Source organism: Pollachius pollachius, assembly GCF_949987615.1.
Source record: "Pollachius pollachius genome assembly, chromosome: 2".
Lineage (NCBI taxonomy): Eukaryota > Metazoa > Chordata > Actinopteri > Gadiformes > Gadidae > Pollachius > Pollachius pollachius.
In genome coordinates this window covers 10,033,680-10,058,993 of record NC_136935.1, presented here as the reverse complement: position 1 = coordinate 10,058,993, position 25,314 = coordinate 10,033,680, and the positions used below count along the sequence as shown (strand labels likewise).

General features: G+C 43.2%; 2 protein-coding genes across 3 annotated transcripts; one reads left to right on the top strand and one right to left on the bottom strand.

Annotated features, from left to right (window-relative positions):
* chst3a (carbohydrate (chondroitin 6) sulfotransferase 3a) lies at positions 1 to 7,330 on the bottom strand. 2 transcript variants are annotated; one of them, XM_079729324.1, is made up of 4 exons: positions 6,885 to 7,330; positions 4,586 to 4,807; positions 3,553 to 4,050; positions 1 to 3,440 (listed from the first exon to the last, which is right to left on the bottom strand). In XM_079729324.1, exons 2-4 carry the CDS (start codon positions 4,663 to 4,665, stop codon positions 2,732 to 2,734), a joined length of 1,287 nt encoding a protein of 428 aa, XP_079585450.1. In that variant the 5' UTR covers positions 4,666 to 4,807; positions 6,885 to 7,330; the 3' UTR covers positions 1 to 2,731. The 2 variants fall into 2 exon arrangements, with proteins under 2 accessions (XP_079585450.1, XP_079585451.1); XM_079729325.1 differs by having other exon boundaries at positions 3,553 to 4,038.
* On the top strand, positions 5,804 to 25,314 carry cdhr1a (cadherin-related family member 1a; the record flags this gene model as incomplete). Its single annotated transcript, XM_079729075.1, has 18 exons — positions 5,804 to 5,875; positions 12,563 to 12,692; positions 13,160 to 13,305; positions 13,492 to 13,542; positions 13,799 to 13,888; positions 14,142 to 14,228; positions 15,577 to 15,693; positions 16,004 to 16,147; positions 16,533 to 16,611; positions 17,080 to 17,180; positions 17,333 to 17,536; positions 18,391 to 18,543; positions 18,783 to 18,947; positions 20,271 to 20,338; positions 21,816 to 22,044; positions 22,449 to 22,703; positions 24,685 to 24,962; positions 25,071 to 25,314. 18 exons carry the CDS (start codon positions 5,804 to 5,806, stop codon positions 25,312 to 25,314), a joined length of 2,613 nt encoding a protein of 870 aa, XP_079585201.1.

The window sequence follows — 25,314 nt, the reverse complement described above, 5'->3', positions numbered from 1 at the left end:
TGTCAACAACAACAAAAACAGGTAGTTACTTGATAATTATTAAAAAATGGACATCAACTTGCTCCTCAAAGAAGGCCATCCTTCCTTTGTCCGGTCATACTGGTTTCAGAGTATTGTATCTTACACATGGCTGAATCGAGGTAGGCCTTCTCTTATCAGTGCTGTAAGCCACTGTATGGTGGCTTACAGAAAAGACAACATGGTTTTCCCCTCCACCTCTGAGGTCCAACACATTACACATTACTTTCCGAGGTGTTTGGCTTACACTTTGCAGAGAATTTTTGTTTCATGGCATTTCTCAAACCTATCTTCCATGTTATTTTTGTAGAGGTGCATTTCCATTAGGTGGGTTTCAAGTCACCATAATGTAACATTACAATGTAGACTAATATGTTGGTTGTATTGTTTTGTTGTAGGCCTATGACATCTTTATAACATTTGTTTTGTTAAACCGTTAGCTAGCAACAGAAAACTGGGTTTGCTGTTCATGGCAACAGCACCCTGTAACATAATCTGAAAATCTGTTTTGTTGCCATTTTTATCATGAAGCTAATTATTAGCATCATTGATGTACATCCAAACAATATTATATAGCAACAATATCTAACAAAATTACCAATTATCTAACAACTAATACTTTTGTGTGTGTACATTTGTAGGTCTATCATTTGTAAAATAATGTAGGCCTATGGCAAAACAAATGGCACAAAGTGTGAATGATTATTGTGGGTGTGAGTTTAAAACCTTGAAGTATAAAAAATTGATGGGGTTTTTGCAGCTGTTGCCGGCCTGAAAATTCCCAAGTCACCAATGACGACTTTGTGGAAACATCTGCATCACGCTATGTTGCTATGGAGATCAACTAGCATTAGGGAACAGGGTCTGAGAACAACAGCTGTGAACTCTGGGTGGCAGGGAATGAAACAGAATGGATGCACGCATGAATGGAGGCACTGTTTTTTGCCTCTGCTCTTTCCCACACAACTTTAGGTGGAGGAACATTAAACGACAGAGAACACTGATCCCCGGTGAGACTGTATTAGTACTACACCCATAGTACAGAATGAGGCCTACACTGGGCACTTCTTGTTAGGCTAACTTTCTTAATTCACAGGGCTGAGGAATAACATACACACATACGCTTCAAATTATCCTTTTATGAAAGTGTGCTATACAATACACACACAGAACACCAAAGTACTTTATTCATGGGGTGGATGACTAGAATTTTTTTTCGAAGGAAGGAAACAGTCAGAAAATGGTTAAAAAAGGAACAGGAAAGGGCGACTCACGCCAACATTCTCTCTCTCTGTTATGATATTATTATTGCAATATTAGTAAGTGTCATGTACAGTACGCTTTTGTGATTACGTGGTTGCAAAAACCTTGCTTAAAGTGTCTTGCTGTTCTTTAAAATGCTACAAGGAGTAGAAGCTCACTGTATTCACGTGTCACACATATCAAATACCAATACTAGCAAAGCAGTTTCGGCGGAGCCTCAGCCAAGCTGAAGATAAAGCAGCCATTGAAGGGGAATCACAGTGCTTACCCTCATATACCATAAAAGAGCTGCTCTGAGGGCTGGCCTTGACAGGACCTACATTCACCTTCAAGCTATACAGTAGCTGCATTTTACGGAGATCTTACAGTTCAATGGACGTAAAGGCTACCCTTATATTATAGGATGTGTGTATTCTATAGTTTGAATAGGAAAATATAACGTCTGGGATATGGATTTCTATATGGCTTAGGTATCGGGTTCCTGTGCAGAATAACGCTGGTCTGACCTAACATTTGTTAAAATTGTAACTATATACTATCATCCTATTTTAGTGCACATCGATAAAACCTTCCTTTCTTCATCTCTTACTCAAACACTCACACACACAAACACAGACACACATACACAACCAAATTACAAACAAACATCAGTCCCTTGAAAGGTGTTGCAATTAAACCTACAATAGTTTAGTCTTATGACACTTAACGCTCTCTGATTACAATACAATCTATGTTCTAATCTAAGATATTTTTATCAATACATCTGCATTAATAAAAATGAATACACTATGGTGTCGGATAAAGGGAATTTACGTAGCGATCACGTCATATTGGCCTGTCTTTTACATTTGGGTATAAGTTTAGGATTCCCTTTCTAACCCTTTTGCCTGACCAACCTTGTAATCTATTGTACACCTAAACGTATCCATCCTGAATCGTGTAGGACTTAAAAAATATATATGTCAAACTTAGTACGGTAAATCTAACTATCTCCAAGCGAATAGAGTTACCTGACGATTTAACCGCTCCGACGTAGAGCCTCCAGGGCTTTGGACATGTGGTGGTCGCGGTGCGGTTATGGTTTCACTCGGCACTGAAAGCGACTCCTCAAGCCTAATCATATAAAATATAGACTGATAAAAAGAGCTTAAAATCTCACAATAAATACTTATCTTCTTTTTCCAAGTTTTCCATTTAAAACATGAACTGGTCCTCAAGTGCGCTACATCCCTTATGTTTACATGAGGCACGAAACGACAAAGCTTTAACATCTTTGCATTTCATGGTCAAGTGAAAAGTTAAACATGATCCAAAAATATCCAGTCGGAGTCATTAATGCAGTTCATCGTCTGACCCTTGTTTACCTACACCTTGGCACGCACAAAATCCACCTCAGTCTCCTTCCCTGTTGCTAACCGTCCTACATCCTGTTTGGTCCTAGCTTCGCGGGTCAATCCTGTGAGAAGCCAAACCGTCTCTCCTCCAGCAAACTCAGGGACCTGTTCAGCAGCGCCGTTTCGCTATCCACAAACCTATACCCAAACATCTTCATGGCGGGTCCACACAGCTTCTGCACCACCAGGGCTAGCTTGAAGGGGATGCGATACCTCCACTTCTCCGCCTGCTCCGAGGAGTTCTTCTGTGTGGAATAGACCCCGCTCGCCCCCCTGGTGGTCTGGGTGTTCTTCAGGATCCAGTTCTTGGCCTGGGGACTGAACGGGATCCCGGTGAACTTGTACATCTCCTCCGCCTTCTGCATGGGGAAGTGCGCGATGTCCTCGTATCTCACCAGCATGTAGCGTCCCTTCAGCCAGCCAGGCCGACCCAGGCCCAGCTCCGCCGACATCCTGATCTGGTCGCAGGTTCCCTTGAAGCGCTTCACCTGCTCCACGTCTTCGGGCACGTCGCCCTCCTGCGCCCAGGAGTTCCACGTCTGGTACTGGGCCGAGAAGGCCACCATGCGGGACGCCAGCACGGCCCGCGGGTCTCGGACCAGCTGGATCACCATGACGTCCAGGCGCGGGTCCTCTACCAGGGGCCGGAGCGTCTCCAGCTGCCGCACGCGCACGGTTTTGATGGCGCGGTGTTTCTTCGACAGGCAGGACTCGGCCGCCAGGGTCAGGTTGAGTGGGCCACAACGGCGGGTCCTACAGTGGTACCTGCGACGACAACAGTTGTCAATGTGTTATTAGTGGGGGGGTTTTTTAACAGCAAATAACTCATAATGAAGTACATCAACGGAATAGCCACCGAAGAAAAGAAACACTATACCTCTCGAAAATGTCCTTAACGAAGGGAGAGCAAACCGACTTTTCACAGAGCGACGAACTGGACTCTCTGCGGAACAGTGCTGCGGTGACGTGGTCCTGGGGAGCCGGCGAGATGTACCTCTCCAGAGAGCCGAAGTCACACAGGAAGAGCCCCTGGAGAACGTCCCGGTACATCTCCGTCAACCCCGTGACGTTCCCACTCTCCGCCGCGTCGGCCAGCTTGCGCTCGATGTGCCAGAGGGGCTCGAACATGTAGAACATGTTCCCGCCGTGCTGGTTGAAGAACTCCCCCACAAACGAGGAGCCCGACCGGGTGGTGGCCATGAGCAGGATGTGCTTGTGAGGGTCGCTGGCGTTGTAGTGTCCCATAGCTCTATCTCTCGGGTCCTGGTCGTCAGCGAGGGCATTTTGGGTCGTTTCGTTTTCGTACATGGGGCTGGATGACGTCTGCAGTGGAGTCTGCCTCTGGGTCAGCTTATCAGACACCCTATTGAGAGTTCTGCAATGGATTATCATGGATCAAATGCGCACACACATTATGTCCCCGATACACTTGAGTTGCTTCGTAACATTACATGATTGCCTAGTGGTTAGGGTGTTGGACTCCCACCCATAAGGTTCTGTGTTCAAACCCCAATGTCCATGGCATACCTGTAGGTTATCCCTGAGCAAAATGTTAAACCCCTACTTCCTATTCAATCAATTATGTATAAATTAAAATGAACAGGTATTAGCTTTGGATAAGTGTCTCCTAAATGACTAAATAGTATTGTATTGGTTTATACTAGCCAAGGGATGAGTCTGTCTCTGGACATTTGCGACCAGCCAAGGAAACGACAGCCCTCCTTTATAATTGTTTTAGGGTTTTATTGGTGGCCCTAACAGGAAGGGGTAAACAGCATTATCCGCATTATTATTGGTTCAATTGGTGTAAAGTTTCTTAGCAAAACACCCTTGTCTTCCTCAAGAGCCTGAACATTGTGATTCATGAAAATAAACACATTTCACCATTAAGGGTTGATTCATCCCAATACCTTGACAGTATGTTGCTCTCCTTCTCGATGATGACCAGGGCCACGATAAAGATGAAGACGATGGCATACTTGGTCTTCATAATGAGTGGTGATTCTTGTGATTGACTAAAGAGACAGTTGGAGTTGTGTGTTGATAGATCGGGGAGCTGTCGTACATACGTCAGCTCACTCAGTTCTCAGCGCTCTTGTCATGTCTTGTCATGTTATGGACGAAGCCCGAGTCTGGAATCAGGAAAAAAGGCCATGATTACTCATCAATGTAAAAACATTAAAGTAAACTAAGCTAATCCAAGAGAAGTCCAATTTTAGGGCATGATATGAGGCTTTAAAGCAAGCACGGGTGACTTATTTTAGATTTTTTTTTGTCATATTTGTATATTCTATTTACACACCAACAACAATCTAATTAAAATGCTCTGTCCAAAAAAGCAAAAGTGTGGTGTCTGTGGCTGTGGCTGTCGCAGGCCCTTAGGAAATGACTGGCCAGCCTACCTGGTAGGCAAATAATCAGTTCTACCTACTTACCTGCGCACTGATTGTGTGCTATCATTGCGCATGACCAGAGTAGTCTTCCACAAGACTAGACATACCTTTTGCTGAAGCTAATCGCGTGTTTTTGGGGAGTGGGTTTGGAGGCAGGCCTGAAGGGAGGATGGGTGGGATCTTTACTAAATCTAGATTTCCCTTTTGGTGTCACCAAGCCACCTACCCTAATTTTAATGTGATGTAAGTGATAATGTTAGTACATAGAGATACATACACTTCATATGGATAATGTATAGGCTTGTTATAGCATGTTAACCAAAAACCTCCCTTGGAGTATGCAAATACAGAGGGAACAAATCCACAATCTATTTGAATACATGTATCTAGAAGGCAAAGGTTTTCGGGTATTGCCTGGTTATTAATGCATGCTTGCAGATGCCCGGAAGCATACTTTACATGAATCACAACCGCCCAGAAAGCAGCAGGAGTTAAACGATGTACAGGCACACACATGTGAATAGTCCCATTCAGTTTTTTTTCCTGATACACAAAATTGTTAATGTGTACAGGATGAGCTCACGCTTCTAACATGTCTGGGCCTGGAAGGACTATAGGGTCTATAATCCTTCCAGGCCCATATATAGAGCATTGCAATGTATATTGCTCACCTCATGCCAAACATACCAGCCTCCATAAACAGTCATCAGCAAATATCTTTCAGCAAGCGCAATGATGCCGAAACACATACAGTATCTCTTTAATGATGAGCACTTCCTGCTGGACCTGTCAAATCAGCGAGACTCAGTGGGATCTCTGCAAATAACGGAGAAGACACTTTTCAAGCCTTTGATGAGTTCATGTGTGATCTACATATAAGTACATACCATTTTCAGAGAGACGTCATCTCAGTATAAACACTAGTGTAGCTCATAACACTAATTATGGGTCTGCTCCTTCTATGGACCATGGCACGGGTAGATGAGATTCACTAGTTTAGACTAGTACTCGTGCCTTGGTACATAACAGGAGCGGACACATAATTGGCGTTATGAGTGACACTTGCGTATAATCCTACGATGAAGCTTCTGTGAAACTAGTGTCTTTTATCTGAGCTTATTCCACCACAGCCATCAAACTGTCAGGCTGAAGGCGCGTTTGCGGCGGAGGGCTTTTGCATATTCATCACTCACTGAAGCGTTTGGCAATTTCTGACTATCTGCTGGAGCAGAAATACACATCACCGTGTTTATCATCTCAGTACAAATTACGTTAATGGAAGGCCTTGAGGCACTTCCACATGGAGATGTCGTTGACTAAATGGCTGATGATAAGCTTCCATTGCCCACTAGTTTGTCGAATTTAACTGTGACGGGATTCATTTATTTTTATTATTATTCATATTCATCTTCATGTTGAATTAGTCTATGAATCGATGTGTGTTTCTTTGACATTACAACAATATAACCCACATACCCCATACCCAAAGTAACAACATTTCATTCAACAGACACAAGCCCCTTGTGTGTGTGTGGTTAGGGGGGAGGTGTGTGATAGGTGGTCGCACTGACAATATCGTTGCTTAGGCTGAAGATATACTTTCACTTCATTCGGACTGGTCACCATTATTTTGTACATGCATCTCATAATGTTGCTTATGTTTCTGTAGATTGGCAATTGTATAACACACAAAGAAACCTAGGATTATCGGCGTGTAATATAGCGTGTCGTGTCCGAGCTCGTCTGGTTTTATACGCACAGCCTCAGAAAGATGTGAAGGAAAAGGTGCGGAAGGTAAAGAAACCAAGCTACAAACCTTTATCTGGCTCCTCGGCAGTAGAGCCACAGTTCACTATCATACATCCGAGTGTCCCTCGTAGCATCTTGCTGCATTGTCTTTGCACTGGGGGCTACACACTGCCCCATTGTATCCACAGATGTCGGGTCCTGTCCCCCATGTGAAGAGAAGTAGGGCTAAAAACTGGACCAAGCTTCTGCTTCTTCAGGAACTTGTCGCTCCCTCAGGGAGGTGTTCTTTTACACATGTCTCCCACTGAAATATCCGAATGCGCAACAATAAAAGTTTACTTTTTTTTTATTCCATCTCAAGAAAGGATGAAACGCGTTTTTTCATGAATAGGCTACGGTGGCCGTTGTACATCTCTGCATGGCTTTAGGGAAAGTCGTAATGGTGAAAGTGGAATCAAATCGCATTAAATGAAGAACTTTGTCGTAACTTTTCCTGCGCCCGGCTGCTCAGTAGTCGAGGATACACAGGGAGCCGTGTACACGCTGTCCTCAGTCCCCGTACATGCATGCACGGTCACGTGGTGCCCAATTTACAAGGAGTCCTTGGGGTCTTTTTTCGTTGTTTTTTTTTCAACAAAAAAACCGCTTGTGGACGTGCTGTTATCTTTCTAAAACATGTGGCGTGGAAACTGCTTTTCCTCATTTGACTTGATTGCATTTAGTTTATTCACTATAACGTCCGATTGCAAACCTAGATTACTGGTTGTGGCACCAAACCATCCCTTTATCGGTTGCACTGTTCCATAGGTTATCTTTAATTTGCAACCCATATATATTTCCTACACAATTTTAACAAACTATTTTCAGAGCAATTAATTGTACATCTTTAAATCTAAATCTATTTTTTCTTCAAATTTGTTCTGATATTTAGTGAATGAATGAATGAAAATAACGGAAGCCCAACTCCATCTACTTCTTTTGACCACCTGGTGGCAGCAACGGACAAGAATCCGCATCAGCGGTACCTCTTTTAGCAAGAAGGCTTATTTATGTAGTGTTAACATACCCACACTAAGAAATACGCCTACAATTCATATTTGGTAAATTTGGGAAAAGTAGCTTTGCTCTTTGATAGAAAATAAATACAAATACACTAAAGGAGTAACAAATATGAAAAATATTGTATATTATTGCTAAGAGAAACTCTTGACTGTTTCCATCAACACTAAGCTGTCTATGCTTGCAGTTTGACAAAAACGAAAAGACTACTTTTGATCTGTCTCTACTGTACATGGTGGGATTAAAAGAGTGACCTAGTTTTGGGGGTGGAGCAGAACTAAAAGATAACCCTTCCACCCCTGGCAAACCGCACCACAGATTATCATTAATAATAATGATAATCCAAAACAGTGAAGCCCAATGGGTAGCTTGAGCTCAGGTATTCTGGATTCACAGGTTATTCGTAGATAAAAAATAATCCTACCAAACCGGTAACATTATTTAATGTTTACAATTTTTCATAACATCTATTTCCTGTTTTGTAAAAACAACACCATTTTTAAAAAGCACATATTTTATACCTCTCATTCAATTGGTTTGTTACCCTGACATTTTGGAGCACATTCAAGATTATTGTATTCACAACAACAGGTTGGTTATCCTGATAAACAACCTGTTTGGAATTGTAAAGACAAATCATTTCTTAGAAATAATCTTAAACGTAAAAATATCCTGGAAGATCAACCTATTTATAATAGGATAGGTTATGCTATTATTATTTATTGCATTTACTTTTGAAATTATATCCATGCACTGTCAGAAATATCCTCTCGTGTGATAATATTATTATTATCATCAACATGTTTATTTCCCTGTCCTATCTGTATTGTGTCTTGACTGAAAAGCCTATTAGGTTCCATGTCTCCCATGACATGAGACCATACCCCTTTTGGGCACCGCCAGACATGATATTATGGGATATCGTTATGCGATGGCCTGACGATTGTAGATTTAGGCAGATAAGAATGGAGAGAATAAGGGAAAAAAAGAGGCAGCACTGATCCTATTTGACGAAGGTCTGTCATGGCTGTGCGTTGACGTCTCTAATCTCCCCAGATGATGCAGAGTGAGGGATGCTGATGCTTTTTGCGTTGGGCTCCCGGTGAGATTTCCCATGGGCCAGTGCATGCTGGTGTGTTTGTAGACAGGGGATAAGAAAGTCAGAAGATGACGAGAGATGGGCAAAAGAGTTGTGCGATCAACCCCCCTCTTCATATTATATTCAAATCACTGGTTTAGATTTATTTTAGAATTTTGCTCATTGGAGGACATATAGGACTGTGTTGGGTATTTATGTTTTGCAAAAAGTCCACCTGATAAAATCAGACAATACTTACTTTTCCCACACAGGTGTTTTTAGGATAACTGATATTAACCAATAATACAACATTAATACTCTGAGATCACATGTACTTGTATTGTCTTTAGTCCAATGTCTTGTTGAACCAAAAGTCTTAACTTCTGAGCTTCTGAATGACCCGGGGTCTCAACCACAGACTGGCCCGTCTGCCTTACAAGCTGAGCCTGGGTTGAAGAGCAGCGGGTTAATCTGAAGGCCGCTGCCATCTGCCAGCAGTCCGGGATTTAAACCTGAAACCAGGGCCAGATCTTGCCCACTGTCACTCAGAGTTTTTTTTTATTATTATATATTATTTATATTAGATCCAAAAAAATTAGAACTAACAACATGTATATCTCATGAACTGGCTTGTGCCCTTCAGGGTGGCTGCAATGGACAAAGGACAAATTACATATGTATGTGTCTTGTGTGAACGATGTTAACATCCTTCGCACATATACTTACTTTTGTATTCAACCCTCTTTTGGGTAAAAGTCCCTGTGTAAGTAATTCATTCATCAGTCACTCTCTACCCCCACCAGACAGACTGGCCTGTTCTTTAGGGGTTAAGGGTCGATGTGCAGTATTTGGCTGATGCCAGATGGATTAGAAAGCAGATTTGATTCCCTTGCATAAAAATGCACAGAAAAAGGTTTATCCTTTGTATGCAACATGTAAGGTTAGCATGCAAACACATCCATTCTCTTTCAGATCAACATTTGTTTTCTCGTTTGTTCGTGTCTACACCGAAACCGTGTTTTCAGAGCAATAATTACGGCTTTATAAAACAGTTGGTCTTATGTTGCTGAATGGTATCTGCATTACAGTGTTGTACTACAATGCAACAAACTGTAAACTTATTATTATCTTGATAACACTTTAGAATAAAGGTACATTATTTAACCATTAATTAAAATTAGTTAATGCCGTAATAACCATTATTATGTTGCACATCTAACCTTCTACTACCTTAGTAAACATGAAAACCATTAGCCAATGATTACTAGACCATTAGTTAACTGTTAATTCATTCATTGTTAGCCAATTCTATTTGTTGCATTGACTATTGTTATGTAATGGTTAATGAATGTAACCTTTCTGTCAAGTGTTACCACTTTCTTTTTCGTTTTTCGTTTTTCTTTAGGTAACATGCTGTAGTCTATTCTTTGAAGGTAGTTTTTGAAACCTAGCCTGAGCAGCCAACAGATGTGTGGACGACAAAGTGATCTTTGTTGTTGTGGTGGATGTTAGCTGTGGAAATAGGATCAGTGGTGGAGAATTATGCAACACCTGCCTGCTGTAGTACCCCCCGCACAGCTGATCAAGATTATCAAACAACGCCATTAAGCCTTAGTGCCTTAAATACCACGGGAAACTTGCCAGTGTGATAAGATTTTCAACTCTACACTTGTTGGTGAGACGGAAATAAATAAAAAACAAAAGCGGGAAAGAAATAAAGAAATATAATCATAGATCCTGTTGAACCTCTGAACAATCTTAATTTGTTCTACAGCCCCATAAATCCTTCATTTCTAAGTTTTGTGATAAAACCCCAACGTCATTTTCTAATGAAAACAGAGAACACTGCATTCACCTATGCCATGGATTGCAATCACATCAATAGAAATTCATATATTTATTATATAAAGTAGAGGTTGTTTCAGTTTGTTTCCGAGGTGGACAGATGGCTATGGCCTGCAGAGCAGATGCTGAGCACTATAGGCACAACCATCAGTAGACTTATGATGAGAGTTGATAGACAGGTTGAAGCCTCCTGCCATGTGCATTGGAGAGCCAGACACGGCACCACTGGTATTTTTCTTTATTTCAAAAACACCATGTCCTCGTCGTTGCCCTTTAATGAACATGTTTGCAGTAAAGTTGTAAAACATGAGAAAAACTGTTGAATACAAAGAGCTATGCTGAGTTGATTTTTAATTAAAACAATCGTATGCTACATTATGGCATGATATTTACCAAAATAATATAAAAATAATAAAATAGAGGTAATAGAGGTATTACGTTATATTCCATAACATCTTTATAAACAAATTGATGTATATATGCAGGAAAACCTATTATTTAGGAAAAAAGAAACAATTGACAACCAATAACATGTTGGCATTCAAAAGCTTACACAATAGGCTGCAGAAGATCATGCATAATTATTTTTATAATTGTACACATTTCTAAAATTTATACTAACAAATATATAGAACAGAATACCTGTCAACACTGAGCATTTTTGCCCAAGACCTTGTCCTTCTCTCCTCTGTGAGGATCTGTGTTGGTGTGGCTGTAAGGCCCTATGAGTGGCTCTTCGTGAGACTTAGATGTGTCATTGGATTAACCTGTTAGAGACTGTCACAGCCTTTCTAATGATCACTGGTGCAAAGATCTACCTCTTGCTCTAGCGGATTTCAATCACCTTCCTCGACACGGACATTACATGCCAAACACTATCTTTCCGGCCGTCTTTCTCCATGGTGCGACTAAACCATCTTGTTCCTTAGGATGAAGATTGCGAAGAAGTTACATTTTTCAATTGTTGTCATAGTGGTGCACTTCTGCATTGGTGAGTTGTTCTCGAAAAAATCATAGACGAGAGAAAAACTGTTAAAAAATGGATGATATATTTAGAATAATCTATGATGTTTGGCTTGTCATTTGAGTTAATGGTTCATTGTGAATGCATTTACGTTAAGTTTGTCCTGTTTGTTTTGTTCCTTTGCTATTCAATTCTATCATTGATAACTTTCCATGTGAGCAGTCACATGTGAGTGTTTATATTGTCTCTAACTATTGTATTGTAATTGTTATTGAATTGTTTTTTTCATCTGTTGCATTTGTTTTATAGGCTTGTTAATGTCAGGTTTCTTGCTATTGTTATGATCGTATAGCATTTCAGAGACTGGGTATGTCTTTCCCTTTACACAGAAAGGGTATTTTAGGACACTGACGTAACTCACCTGTAATCCCAGTCGGAGGGATAGAGCAGGCAGGGGGATTCAGGCTCCAATAGCTGTTGTAGATTAGCTTCTACCTGGCTTATACTTGGTGGTTCAAGGGATATTTAGAAGAATATCAAATACATGCTGTGCTATGAGAAATATTCACATAACAGAAAAATAAGAATTTGCCTAATCGGCCAAGCATCCTTTGCAAGGAATATAAAAACATTGTGTAATTGTGTGTGTGTGTGTGTGTGTGTGTGGGTGTGTTTGTGTGTGTGTGTGTGTTGCATTTATTTATAGCACAGTATTCAAGAAATTATTAAATAATTGATGGTGAAAGTCTTTTGGTGAGCGAGTGTGATGGCATATGGGAAGAGACGCCCGTTTCTATAGTTTGCTCAGCATCCCTCTCTTTCTTTCTTCACAGCACAAGCTGACTTCGCTCCGTATTTCTACGACAACGGACCCTACATCCAGAATGGAAACCTGGCTCTGTTCAGCCTCTCTGAGGACACAGCAGTCGGTGAGACCCTCACGTCTGGAACAGCCAAAACATTTAGCTTAAACCAACTAGCCAACTACCAACTACTATTTAGCGAAACACTATGCTGCTCGATAGTGTATCGAGACAACCCTCAGCTGGATGGAACCGGGTTCGGTCCCGATAGTTTGCGGGCTAACTTTGAGCAAGATGCCCGACCCTCTTGTCGATATGTATCTTAATTCACCTTTGGAAAAAAACATCTCAATGTCTCGTTGCCCAGTTCATTGAGTAATCAACAACATTTAATCTATGAGTTACTCATTCAAATAGGAAATGCCAAATATTTCAGGTTTGTTTTGTGGATGTGTATGATGATGTGATGATGCCACTTGAAAGCCTTTTGTGTGCACAGCTCCCCCAGCCACACCTGACTTGATATGCATCCTTTTTGAGACTGTATATATGAGTTGAGAATATTGAAGTATGATCCTGAATTCTCTCCACAGGCACACATATCTATTCCCTCAACGGGACAGACCCCGAAGGCCAGGAGGTGAGATACGGCCTTGCCTTTGACCCAGGCTCCAAACAATACTTCAGAGTGGACCCGGTTTCTGGAAACATTACTTTGGTGGAGAAGCTGGATCGAGAGGTAAACCTCTCACATTTTCCTAGATGACTGGTTACGGTTGTTGTCCTAATTAAAGGCTTTTTACAAACAGATATGTTCTTGATTCTTGGTGATTCAATAACTATCCTCCTCCAACATTTGTTCATGTCCTTTTGTTTTAAATTATCCAAACGGAGACATTTCTAATTTAGTTTTCATTATTCGTAGAAACAAGATTCCATCGATGTTCTCGTCAGCATCACTGATGGAAGAAGCAAGGTATGTACTGACGGTGTGAGGCTTACCGTATATGCCCCATTTATGTACAGTTGTCGGGTTAGGGTTAGGGTTACCTTGTAGCACATGTAGCCCATGTGCTACATGGTCTACATGGAAGACATTTGTTTGTCTAAGTCAGTTGTCGTCCTTATCAACTGGCAAAGTGTAATTTAAACTGTTATTATCCATTCACGTCATGTTTTTGTCCTAGACTGAACCTTTTAAGTGGTAAGTGTGTCCCTGGTGTCCCCCACAGGTGGTGGAACGAGTCACGGTGTTTGTGATGGACGCCAACGACGAAAAACCAGAATTCCAAAACATGCCGGCTATTGTCAATGTACTAGAAGTAAGCGATCCAACGCCAAATACATGCATGTTTGCATGATTTGTGAATAGTTCTTTATTTATTCATTCAGAGACATCATATTTATTTTCTTGATTTGCAGTGTCTTGTCCTTTTGACTTTTAACTCCCCCCCCCCCCCCCCCAACCCTTAGTCCTGGACATGGAAGGGCGTCGTGGAGCTCGTGAGTGATTGTTCCCAGTGCCCTACATACTGTACTACTACTACTGTATTATCTCCCTGTGTGCCCTCCCAGACTGCCCAGTCCGGAAGCAGCCTCTTCCAGGTCCAGGCACTGGACAGAGACACAGGCTCTGGAGGCTCCATCAACTACTACCTCCAGGTAACCTCCCACCCCATCACCTGACCACTCCACCCAGCACGCTGCCGCTAAACCCTAGCACAGTCACTAGATGATCTGTTGGGTTGTAAGGCCATGATCAGGTTAGGGGGAGGGAAAAAACCCTAGTGAACAATGTGGTAGGTATTTTAGTGGGTTACTAGCGTGTGTGTGTGTGTGTGTGTGTGTGTGTGTGTGTGTGTGTACATATCTTTGTGTTTGCATGTAGTACATGTGGCTTTATGTGTGTATGGTCATACGTGCATGAATGTATGTATATTTGTGTGTGTGTGTGTGTGCATGCATTGTTTTCTGTGTTCATATTTGTGTGTGTGTGCCTGTATGTGTATGTGTTTTCATGTACGTTCATATGTCTGTATGTTTGTGTGTGTGTGTGTGTGTGTGTGTGTGGTGTGTGTGTGTGTGTGTGTGTGTGTATGTGTTTTCATCTAGGTTCATATGTGTGTACCTGTGTGTGTGTGTGTGTGTGTGTGTGTGTGTGTGTGTGTGTGTGTGTGTTTTCATGTACGTTCATATGTGTCTGAGCCTGTGTGTGCGTGTCTGCTTATGTGGCACTCGTGCTATGGTGAGGCCCGGGATTAAGTCACAATTACATTTGTGTGAGGTATTGGGGGCTTAAAGTACTGCTGCTACTGCTGCTGCCCTGGCTGCAGGGGGTGGCTCTCTGCACTTTGGGCTATTAGGAACAGAGGACAGCTGGTCCGCAGTGGTGCTAACGCCGAACACATCTGGACCCCGCGGCTTTCACCTGCCCGCCCGTCCTCTGGGCATATGGGCTCTTATGGAGAGATGGAGGGAGGACGGTTTCATGTGGTCAGGAGGTGGCCTAATTCAAGTGGCTGTCGGGCGGTCCGCTTTTCATCTGGGGCCGTCTGAGCCGTTTCAAATGAAAGCTCACGTGAGGTTTAGGGTTTTCCGAGGGAGGGAAAGGGGGAGTGAGGAAGAGAGAGAGAGTGAGAGAGGCTTTCTGCCCTGACCTTATCTGAGTTGATCTGTTTGTTATTTCAAAGGAGCTTATGAAAAAGCACCTTTTGTTAACTCTCTCTTTCTATGCCTCTCTCTCTCTCTTCCTCTCTCTCACTCTCACTCTCACGGTCTCTCTTCCTCTATTTCACTCTCTACCTCCTCATTCCTACCCCCCTCTATCTCTATTCCCCCCATTCACTCTCTCGCTCGCTCGCTTGCTCGCTCTCTCTCTTCTCTCTCTCTCTCTCTCTCTCTCCCCCCCTCTCTCTCTCTCTCCATCTCTCTCTCTCTCTCTCTCTCTCTCTCTCTCTCTCTCTCCGTCTCTCTGTCTCTCTCTCTGTCTCTCTCTCTCTCTCCCTCTCAGGGGGCTCAGTCCAGCCTGTTCTCTATTGACAGACATAGTGGGGTCCTCCGCATTCGTTCCGGGGAGACCCTGGACTATGAGAAATCCAAAACACACTTTGTCACGGTGATCGCCAAGGTAACGGTTCTATGGCGGCACGGCAATGACCTTCACGCTACGCTTTCACTGCACTTTCACCGAGCCAACCCTGTTTAAAGCGGGAAAACCAAAGCAACCTGATAATGTGTTCATATAATCTATATCCATACTATGTGATCAATTAATCGACTGTATAATCAATTCATAAAAGGACTTTAAATATGATCACGCCTAGAATCATGTATATTTATGTCATTCATCCATGGTTGAACCCTCTGAGCATGTTAATTAAAAGATGCACAGCAACACACATTAAAAATATCGAACAAATCCCAAACGTGTGTCCCAGGACGGCGGGGGGGACTTCAACGGCAGGGAGCAGTTCATGTCGTCCTCCGCCTCGCTGACTATCAACGTTCTGGACCAACAGGACACGCCCCCCTCCTTCCTTGGCACGCCCTACTTCGGGTTTGTCTACGAGGTCTCGTTGCCCGTGAGTACGATGCCCGCATGGCTCATACCATTCATCATGTCCCGCTTGGACCGAGATACGTCTTCAAATCAGATAGGGACACGTCTTATTGGATGTGACACTAAAAGAGCCTGTTGCCCTGTGGCTACAGATTCATTAATCACATTGAGTCGCAAATGTTTTTGCGTTGTTGAATCCCACATTTCATATTTTCTACGGGCCTTTCCCATAGCACATCCACACACTCCTTGTTGGTTGATGTGCCTTCATAGCACATTTTCTAAAATGGTATAGTTATGTGATGTACTATATAGAGTAAGGAATGTGACTAGGTTTCTTTGATATTTTAACATAAACTGACCAGAAATGACCAAAAGAACTGACAAAGGAAGACATGTTTCCTCAGGGCTCTGAGGTCTACAGAGTTTTGGCCAAAGACGGAGATGCAGGGAACCCAAACCCTATCGTTTACTCCATGGACGACGGTAAGAACCTCCTTCCTGCCAGGTAATATAAACCCAGACGAAAGGTCCTGGGTTCGATCCCCAATGTCCGCAGTCTACCTGTAGTCTACCTCCAAGATGCCGAAGGCCTACCAGCTCATTAATGACATGTATCTGAAGTCACTGTATTCACTTTGGATAAATGTATCTGTTTATTAAAATACTAGTTACTCTTACAGTCTGACAACCCCTTAGGGGGCAATTGGTTATGTCCGGGTGTACTTCATTTACCCTATCTAGACATGTACTCATCCCAACTGTAGGCATTGTTGTGTTCTAACTTCTAAACACTCATTAATGTATCAGAAATCACTGTAAGTCGCTATCGATGAAAGCCTCAAATAGTGAGTAAATTGCAATAGTAGAAGTGACTTTGATTAGGCCAGTGATTTTTTTAGGACTGAGCCTGCTGTGACAGACTTGTGGTTTGTGTGCTGCTCGTCTCTGCAGGAGACGACGGTGTGTTTGGCATCAACAAGACCAACGGCCGCATCACGCTGCTGACTCAGCCCGGGAATCTGAAGAGAGAGATCTTTAACATAATTGTTCGGGTAAGAGGACATACATTTAGACTATGTAATCGCATTTTATCAACCTCCGAAGCAATGCAAAATAATACTAATGCAGGACAACAGCGATGTAGGACAATACAAAACAGTGATGTAAATGCTTGTGTGTTGTTGTTTGTGCGTGTGCCCTATAGGCCTCAGAGGTGGGTGAGAATGGCAAACTGCTGGATTACGGGACGACCCCGGTGGTGATCCGCGTGGTGGACCTGAACAACAACCCGCCCACCTTCTACGGGGAGCACGGCCCCCAGAACACCTTCCAGCTGACCATGAACGAACACCCCCCCGAGGGAGAGATCCTCAGGGGCCTGAAGATCACCGTCAACGACTCGGATCAGGTGGAGATGTAGCTCCCAGTGTTAGCTGTTAATAGTCTGTTAACATGCCATATTGTTAGCATAGCATTTTAGCATAACATAAAAGCATAGCATTAGTTATGGCCCGATGTATTGCAGATAGAGAGATGCTCGATGCTGCTTTACTTTACTACAATTGGAGGTAGCATATGTTTGGCCATTAATGGAATATAATTTTGACAAACTGTATTGATTTGTGACTATAGTAGTGGAATGAAATAGGTTGGGGTTTTGTGGTATTATGTTCATGAGACTAACATAAATTTGAGCAACGCTCATTCTTCTCTACAATAGTCATTGACATATTTCTAAGTGAAACACCTACATTATAAAAGTAAGACTAAAACAAGTAAAAATGATGTAGTCATTTTTAGAGGATGCAAGTGTAACTTTATGACCCTACTGCCACTCAAATATAACCTCCAATACTATGCTCAGACATTGATAAAAAGGGGATAGGGAAAAGTAGGCTATTGGTTTCCGTCCCATGGATAATACAATAAAGACAGACACAGCTTTTATTTTGATTGAATGAACAACACTACAGGGATTATCGCCGCCTCTTTCACTCATACTGTTATTATAACAAATGTTGATTACATAAGCTCATGTTTGAATTATCATGGGTTGGCCGAGTTCTGCTCTTTCTAATTTTAGCATATCCATTTTGTGGAAATTGTAGCTTCAAATGTTGTAGTTTTATAGTCAATGCTTAATATCGTGTATTAGCCATGAATGTTAGCTGTTGATGATGTTGTTGTTGTTGTTTTGCCAATGGTAACTGTTGTGTATTAGCTGAGAATGCTAACTGCTGTGTCTATGGTGCATGCTTGCAGGGGGCTAATGCTAAATTCAACCTGCGGCTGATTGGTCCGGGGAGAATGCTGAGAGTCGTCCCACAGACAGTGCTCAACGAGGCCCAGGTCACCATACTGGTGGACGACTCTTCCTCCATGGACTACGAGAAATACCAGTTCCTCACCTACAAGGTCAGAATCTGAACTCCAAACATGATGGCACTTGGGAGGTGGGATAAGTGTATTGGAGTGTATTGTAAAGCAGTTTGACCCCAAGTTTAACCATTCCGGGTTCACAACTAGTCAATTTTAAGCCTCTACCTGCTCTATATTCACAATTATCCCAAACAATTCACTGTAAGTCGCTTATGATGAAAGTGTCTAAACGATAATACTAAAGTGACGTTTCTAACACGTTGTTGTGGTCTCAGCTTCTGGCAGTGGAGATCGACACACCAGAGAGGTTCAGCGCCACAGCCGACATCATCATCCACCTGCTGGACACCAACGACAACGCTCCCAAGTTCTCCTCCGACTACTACATAGCCAGGATCCCCGAGAACTCCCCCGGGGGCTCCAATGTCGTCTCAGTGACTGTAAGAGAGCGCTCGTCTGACCTGGCTATAAAAACAACTGCCCCTCTCACTGTTGAAAACACAGCCAAAACAGAATGCTAAATATGTAAAGATACAACAAAAAAAAGAGGTTAATTCCCCGATTGAGGATGTTTTGGGGCGGTTTGCGTAAGAGACGAGAGAGGAGAGAAGCTGCCAGATGGCTATCACTTTCATTTTTGTTGTGTAATACAAAATACCCGGCTTTTTGTTTTTGCTAATGCTTAGCCGCAAAAAAAAACTGTGCTGTTCTATTCTGGTCGATTATTACTGCATTCTGAAGGCCATACGGGGCATTTCATTGGTTGATTTCCAAATCACAGCGACATATTCTTTAGGAATATAACATCCCTGATATCAAAACAAACACGTAAAATACATACACCAAGCTCATTTTGTTATGCTTCTACATGGCTTAAAATCCACCTTAACAAAAAGTTAACTGACGGGTAGCTCACGTCAAATAGTACACCGGAGTCCCTGTTTCCCATTAGTATAGTGAGTCAACCTTTGGTAGAAGCTACAAAGCCAAAGGAGGGGAAGGGCGGATCACTGCTAAACCCTGCCCATGCATGAACGCTGCAGAGGCTCATCGCCGCGATCTCAGGCAATTTCAATCAGATAGAAATGGAAAAGTGCAGCCAGCCAGTGACCTTGAGCACACAGACAGAAAGGCCACTGCCAGACAGCCCTGCACCGGGAGATTAGCTTCTAACACGATGATGACGATGTTGACGAGGATGTTGGGGATGATGATGATGACGTTTCATGCGACATTGAGTCCAATTCTTTTTTTAGCCGACCCCCTAACTCTCTCTCCCCCCAGCGGCCCACCCAAAGACCCGTTCAGTGTAAGACTAATTCCATGGCAGCGTTCGGCTCCCCTACTCCCCACCGTTCATTCACGTCAGCTGAGGAATTAAAAATGGCAGATCTCTTTATTTTTTAATGGAAGGATTATACGTTTTTTAGGCATCAAAGTTATTTTTTTTCAGATTTAGACCGATAGATTGAGAGAAAAATGAGTTGGCCTCTTGCACAGTGTAAGCCGTCAAACCCAACATCACAGCCACAGAACATGTGGTTTAGCTGACTGAGCCTCAGAGTCCCCTAAACCCTAAGAAATACATTCTGAATGAATTGTACTCTTGTTTTAACTCTCTCTCTCTCTCTCTCTCTCTCTCTCTCTCTCTCTCTCTCTCTCTCTCTCTCTCTCTATCTCTCTCTCTCTCTCTCTCTCTCTCTCTCTCTCTTGCTCTCTCTCTCTTGCTAACTCTGTTTTGCCTCTCCCTTCCTCTACTCCAGGCTACAGATCCAGACTCGGGTCGATGGGGTGAAGTTAGATACTCCATTTATGGCTCTGGAGCTGACCTGTGAGTACATTGTATGCTCCATTAGTCTTCATCATAGTCTCTCTCTCGATTTCTTTGCATTTTCCAGTCTTTCTTCCATGCCGGTTTGTTTCTATCACTGCACAGATCTTCCATCGCTCATCCATGTCGGGTTGTGTTTGTCCTTCGTGAAACGCTAAACCTTAACCCTTTTATATTAGGTTACCCTGAATATCAACAATTTGTCAAAGAAAAGTACACGATTCCCACCCAGAATCTGGTCGCACAATTCCCACCCAGAATCTGGTCACACAATACAGTGTCAAACACTCCCATAACAAGGCCTCAACAGAAAACAGTGCTTGGAAGTAAGCCACTGATGTGATCTTCACCAAGATATATGAGGAACCATGAATGAGAACCACATGCCCTAGTGTCATACGCCCTCATACTTAATCTGTAGAAAGCACTGTCTTCACCCGTGTTAAAGCTTCCCTCACACTATCTCCAACATCATAGACATATTCTACTTCCCTATCCTTTATACTGATGTTAAATCCGGTTCTGTCTACTTCACCCACATATATTTCATGATGAGTCCTCATCATGAATTAAATAGGAATCAATTCTGTCCCTTTTTCTCATGTGTGTTGTAATGAAATGTAAATCATGTCAGCTAAATTAGTCCAACCAACAATGAGTTAGCAAGCAACATGATTGTTCTTGCTCTTTCTCCCAATGCCTTAGCCTGGTTATCCCCATGTGTTCCTGCGCTAGCTCGTCTTCGCTAATACGCTAATAGGATTGGTGGAGAAAATAGTCTGTGTGCTCTTTGCTTCCACTTACCTGGCATGTGACGGTGACAGTAGGTCACCACGTCACTCAGGGAAAAAGGTATGGTGACGTCTAGTGGCATATTCCAACACAGATATCAAAGGTCATTTTAAGTTTCATAGCCACTCTCTGATATTGAGGAAGAGGGATGCAAGTCCTTTTTCAATCCTAAGTAATGACAAAAAGCAAAGTTTTCAAAAAGTATATTTTAAATAATTTTAAATAAACACTATAATTAAACAACGTTGTTGACACACAACTTGGCGTCATATGAGCTTCTGTAAACATTCTGTAAACTACATTCTCTAAACTTTTCTACATTCTAAAATGGCCCAGTTGACAAGCTAAACCTTAATCTACTCTCTAGTGATATGCACTAGAAAAAGACAAAGGATATGAGCATGCGTACATTTTAATTGTGTATTTATTTCAGCCCCCAGACAACCCACTTTATCCCATGCTGCGACACACTAATGTCTCCCCACCCACAGCATAAAGACCACGACCATAGGCCTTATTCACGTAGCGGCCGTCTTGTTTTCGAAGCTGGGTGGGGAATCTCCCCACCCACTGGCGTTTGGAAAACCAAGATGGCTGTAGGCCATCTTGGTTTTCATATAGAAACCATACTCTAAATTTGTCCACAAGCCACGGCTTCTCAGCCTATCCCCTCTCCGGTCTCCAGGTTCCTGATCCAGCCGGCATCGGGCATCATCTACACCCAGCCGTGGGCCAGCCTGGACGCGGAGCTGCGCTCCAAGTACAACTTCTACGTGAAGGCGGAGGACACGGAGGGCAAGTACAGCCTGGCAGAGGTGTTCGTCACCGTGCTGGACCTCAACGACCACTCGCCCGCCTTCAACCAGAACCTGCTGGAGAAGACCATGGTGATCGGAGCTCCCGTGATGATACAGGTGGGGCGCCGTCTCATGGGGGCGGTGTTCCTCGCTCTGAGGTCACGTCCTGCGGACATCTGATCACGCTGTTTGCGAGCGTACAGGCGTTACACAACCGTTGTCACGTAGTGTGCTGCAATGTTTTCGTCGTTTCCGTTCATGTCAGTCTCTCGGTGTGAATGCTCAGACGTTTTAGCTCGGCGTCCATGTCCGGAGCACATCACGCTTATATGCGTCAACTTTTTAAGTGGCCCATTTTAAAGAAATTCATGTTTTTGGGCCACCATTTTCAGATGTATCTCCTTTGAGAATAAAACGGTCCAATTAGACAAAAAGATTGACATTACCATATTGAGCGACCGTAGCTGGCACATCGCCCAGAGAGTCGGAAACATCTTAAGCGTTTGGCCCCCTGCCCTCAGGCCGTGGACGAGGACGCGGAGGAGCCCAACAACGTCATCGAGTACTCCATCATGAAGGCGGACCCCGACAACATCTTCGACATCAACACGTCCACGGGGGAGATCGTCCTCAAGTCTTACGTCAAGTCCATGGCCATCGTCCAGAACATCACCAAGCAGAAGGAGTGTGTCTGGTCCGTGGTGGTGCAGGCCCGCGACCAGGGCCAGCCCTCCTTCAGCACCACCGCCGTCCTGAAGATCGACATCACCGAGGCCGTGAGTTCTATAGCTGTAATTAAGCCTTTGTTTTTTCAGGGAAAGGCCACTGAGAGCAGGCTCACTTTTTCAATGACGCCCTGATTCCAACATATAAAAATGAAAAACATATCCAAATGCACAACAGATATGGATAGTCGCTCAAACAAGCAGAACAACACTGCAATACATAAAGTAAATAAATAATTAAAGGAATGGGTTGATACGGTATAGCATAGTGATAAAATAATTATATATTATACATATAATATATATTATATTTTTGTGGATTATTGTGGATTTTGTGTGCCTGTGATTAAGATAAAGATGAACTTTACGAATTCCATACAGGACATTGGGTGTCACAACAGAAAGTACAAGACATTAATGTTCATTTAAAAATATTCATTTAAAAATATATATTTAACAAGTATATCTGTAAAAAGAAGAGAAAATACAATGGGATAACAAAAAAAAACATTAAAAACACGAGCAATCCTCATCCAATGCGATTGTGAGCCTGCCCCACAAGTTCAGAGGCAGGCTTGGCTGTGGTTAAAACGTGTTTATATTACGATGAAAACCAGGTGTGAGGTTTGGGGTTTGCCTGTTTGACTCCCACCCTGAAGGCACACGGCTTGGTCGACCGTGGATGTAGTCCACCTGTAGGTATCCTTAATTAAGGGGCCTCAACTCGACCTGCTCGTTAAGGACATGTGACTTAAAGCGCGAAAAGAATCAGAATTGGTCTGATTTGGAGAACCCAAAACCGGGAACAAAGACATCAGTGGTCCAGCTTTTAAGGGATTTTTTTGCGGGGAGAGATTTGTTGTTGCAGAACATGATTTAGCACAACACGCACATTGATTTTGCACTCTCTTATTTTATTTTTGAAAAATAGCGAGCTTAATGTTTCCCTTGTAGTTTTGGATGTAAGCAGCTGCTAAATGACTAAATCTGCTGTTTTATTAAGGAGTCTTGAGTTAGCTAATATGAACCGTTTTACATAAAGGACTAAATCAACCATGTATGCAAGCTTCTGTTTAGCAGTTTGAACCAGCAGATGCTCAACTTCAGTTAAAACAATACAGCAAAGCACAATTTCAAACGCATGCCATTGTTATGTTTTCAGGTCAAATCCAGATTTGTCTCATATGTCTTGGGCCTAAGAAAACGTCCGGGGGCTGTGTTTGGGATTTGCTTGACCCTGGTCTCCATCGCCATTTCAGTGACTGTCTTCATTTCAACCCTAATATACTGGAAGTCTGTTAAAAAGACACGAGTCCACCCTCAGGGCAAGATCAGAAAGATTATTAGGAGGCTTTGAGATCATCCAGCAACTGTTTTTTTCTTTTCTTCAATATCTTTTTTTGTTTTATTGTATTTGGAGTAGTTGAGTCTGTAAAAGAGTACAGGAGCACATTAGAAAATCGAGTTATGAATGTTTTTCATTCTCATTAGACATTCATCCAGTTAGGGAATACATGCATGAAGACAGTTAGATGATAAATCATTGTCTGAATAGAATACGCAAAAAGTTATTCCACCTAGCAACACAAAATCATTGAAAAAGCATTTTATTCTCCAACGGCAACGGCTATACAGGGCATCCCATTCACCCTTCTGATCTTGTCTTGATAATGACAAAGAGTTATTCAAAAGCAATAAGAATCTAAAGACATTGCTTGTATTGTTTTGAAAAATATGAATGAAATATAGTCTAAACATAAGAAGGTTTTTAAAGGATGAATTTCTAAATACCTTCAACTCTTATAGTCGAGCTAATGTAAACTGTGGGCCAACGCCCCTAGCATATGTGCACGTTAGAGTACATTACAGTTCATTTATAAAGTACAGTACAATATAAATGCAGTATATATTGCCTCCAAGCCGAATCAGAGTCCATGCAGTACACTGGGGACCAGGTGGGCGAGAGATCCAGAAAAAAGGACGGACTAAAGTGTGTTTCATTCATCAGTCTTCTCCCTGTGCTCTTTCACAGACCCAACTGGGGGGTGGGCCGCTGTCTACGTTTTTAATGCAGAGTAGAGACAAACCTTTGCAACTCCTGGCCATGCTGGCCGGGGTGATTGGCACGATGGTCGTAGTCACGGTGACCATCTCCACCGCCACCTTCTTGCGTAATAAAAGGTCCAACCGCGTGCTGCCTCACCGCCGGGTCAGGCGCCGGCCGCCGAAGCCCAGCCAGGGCTGGTCCACCTGGACCCTCCCCCGGCCCTTTGGCCAGGGGCGGGGGGGGCAGGGCGACCCGGCGGACAAGTTCTCCGTCTCCCGGGGGGAGGAGGAGGAGGGGGCGGAGGCGGAGAAGGTCACGGTGGAGGTGGTGGAGAACGTCAACCGCAACAACAACGTGGCGGTGGGCGACAGGGGCTGGGGGGGTTTGGGGTCGTTCAGGCCTCAACCGCCGGCCCATCCGCCGCCCCCGTGCCCCCCGGCGCTGCCCCCGCCCGCCTCGCAGTACCACTGGGCGGTGCCCACCGTGTCCGGGGGGGTGGCGGTGGCGGCCAAGGCCAAGAGGAAACAGAGGAGCAAAGAGGACCTGATGAACAAGGCGCTGGTGTCTGAGCTCAAGATGAGGCTGGAGCAGAAGAGACTGCAGAACCAATACTAG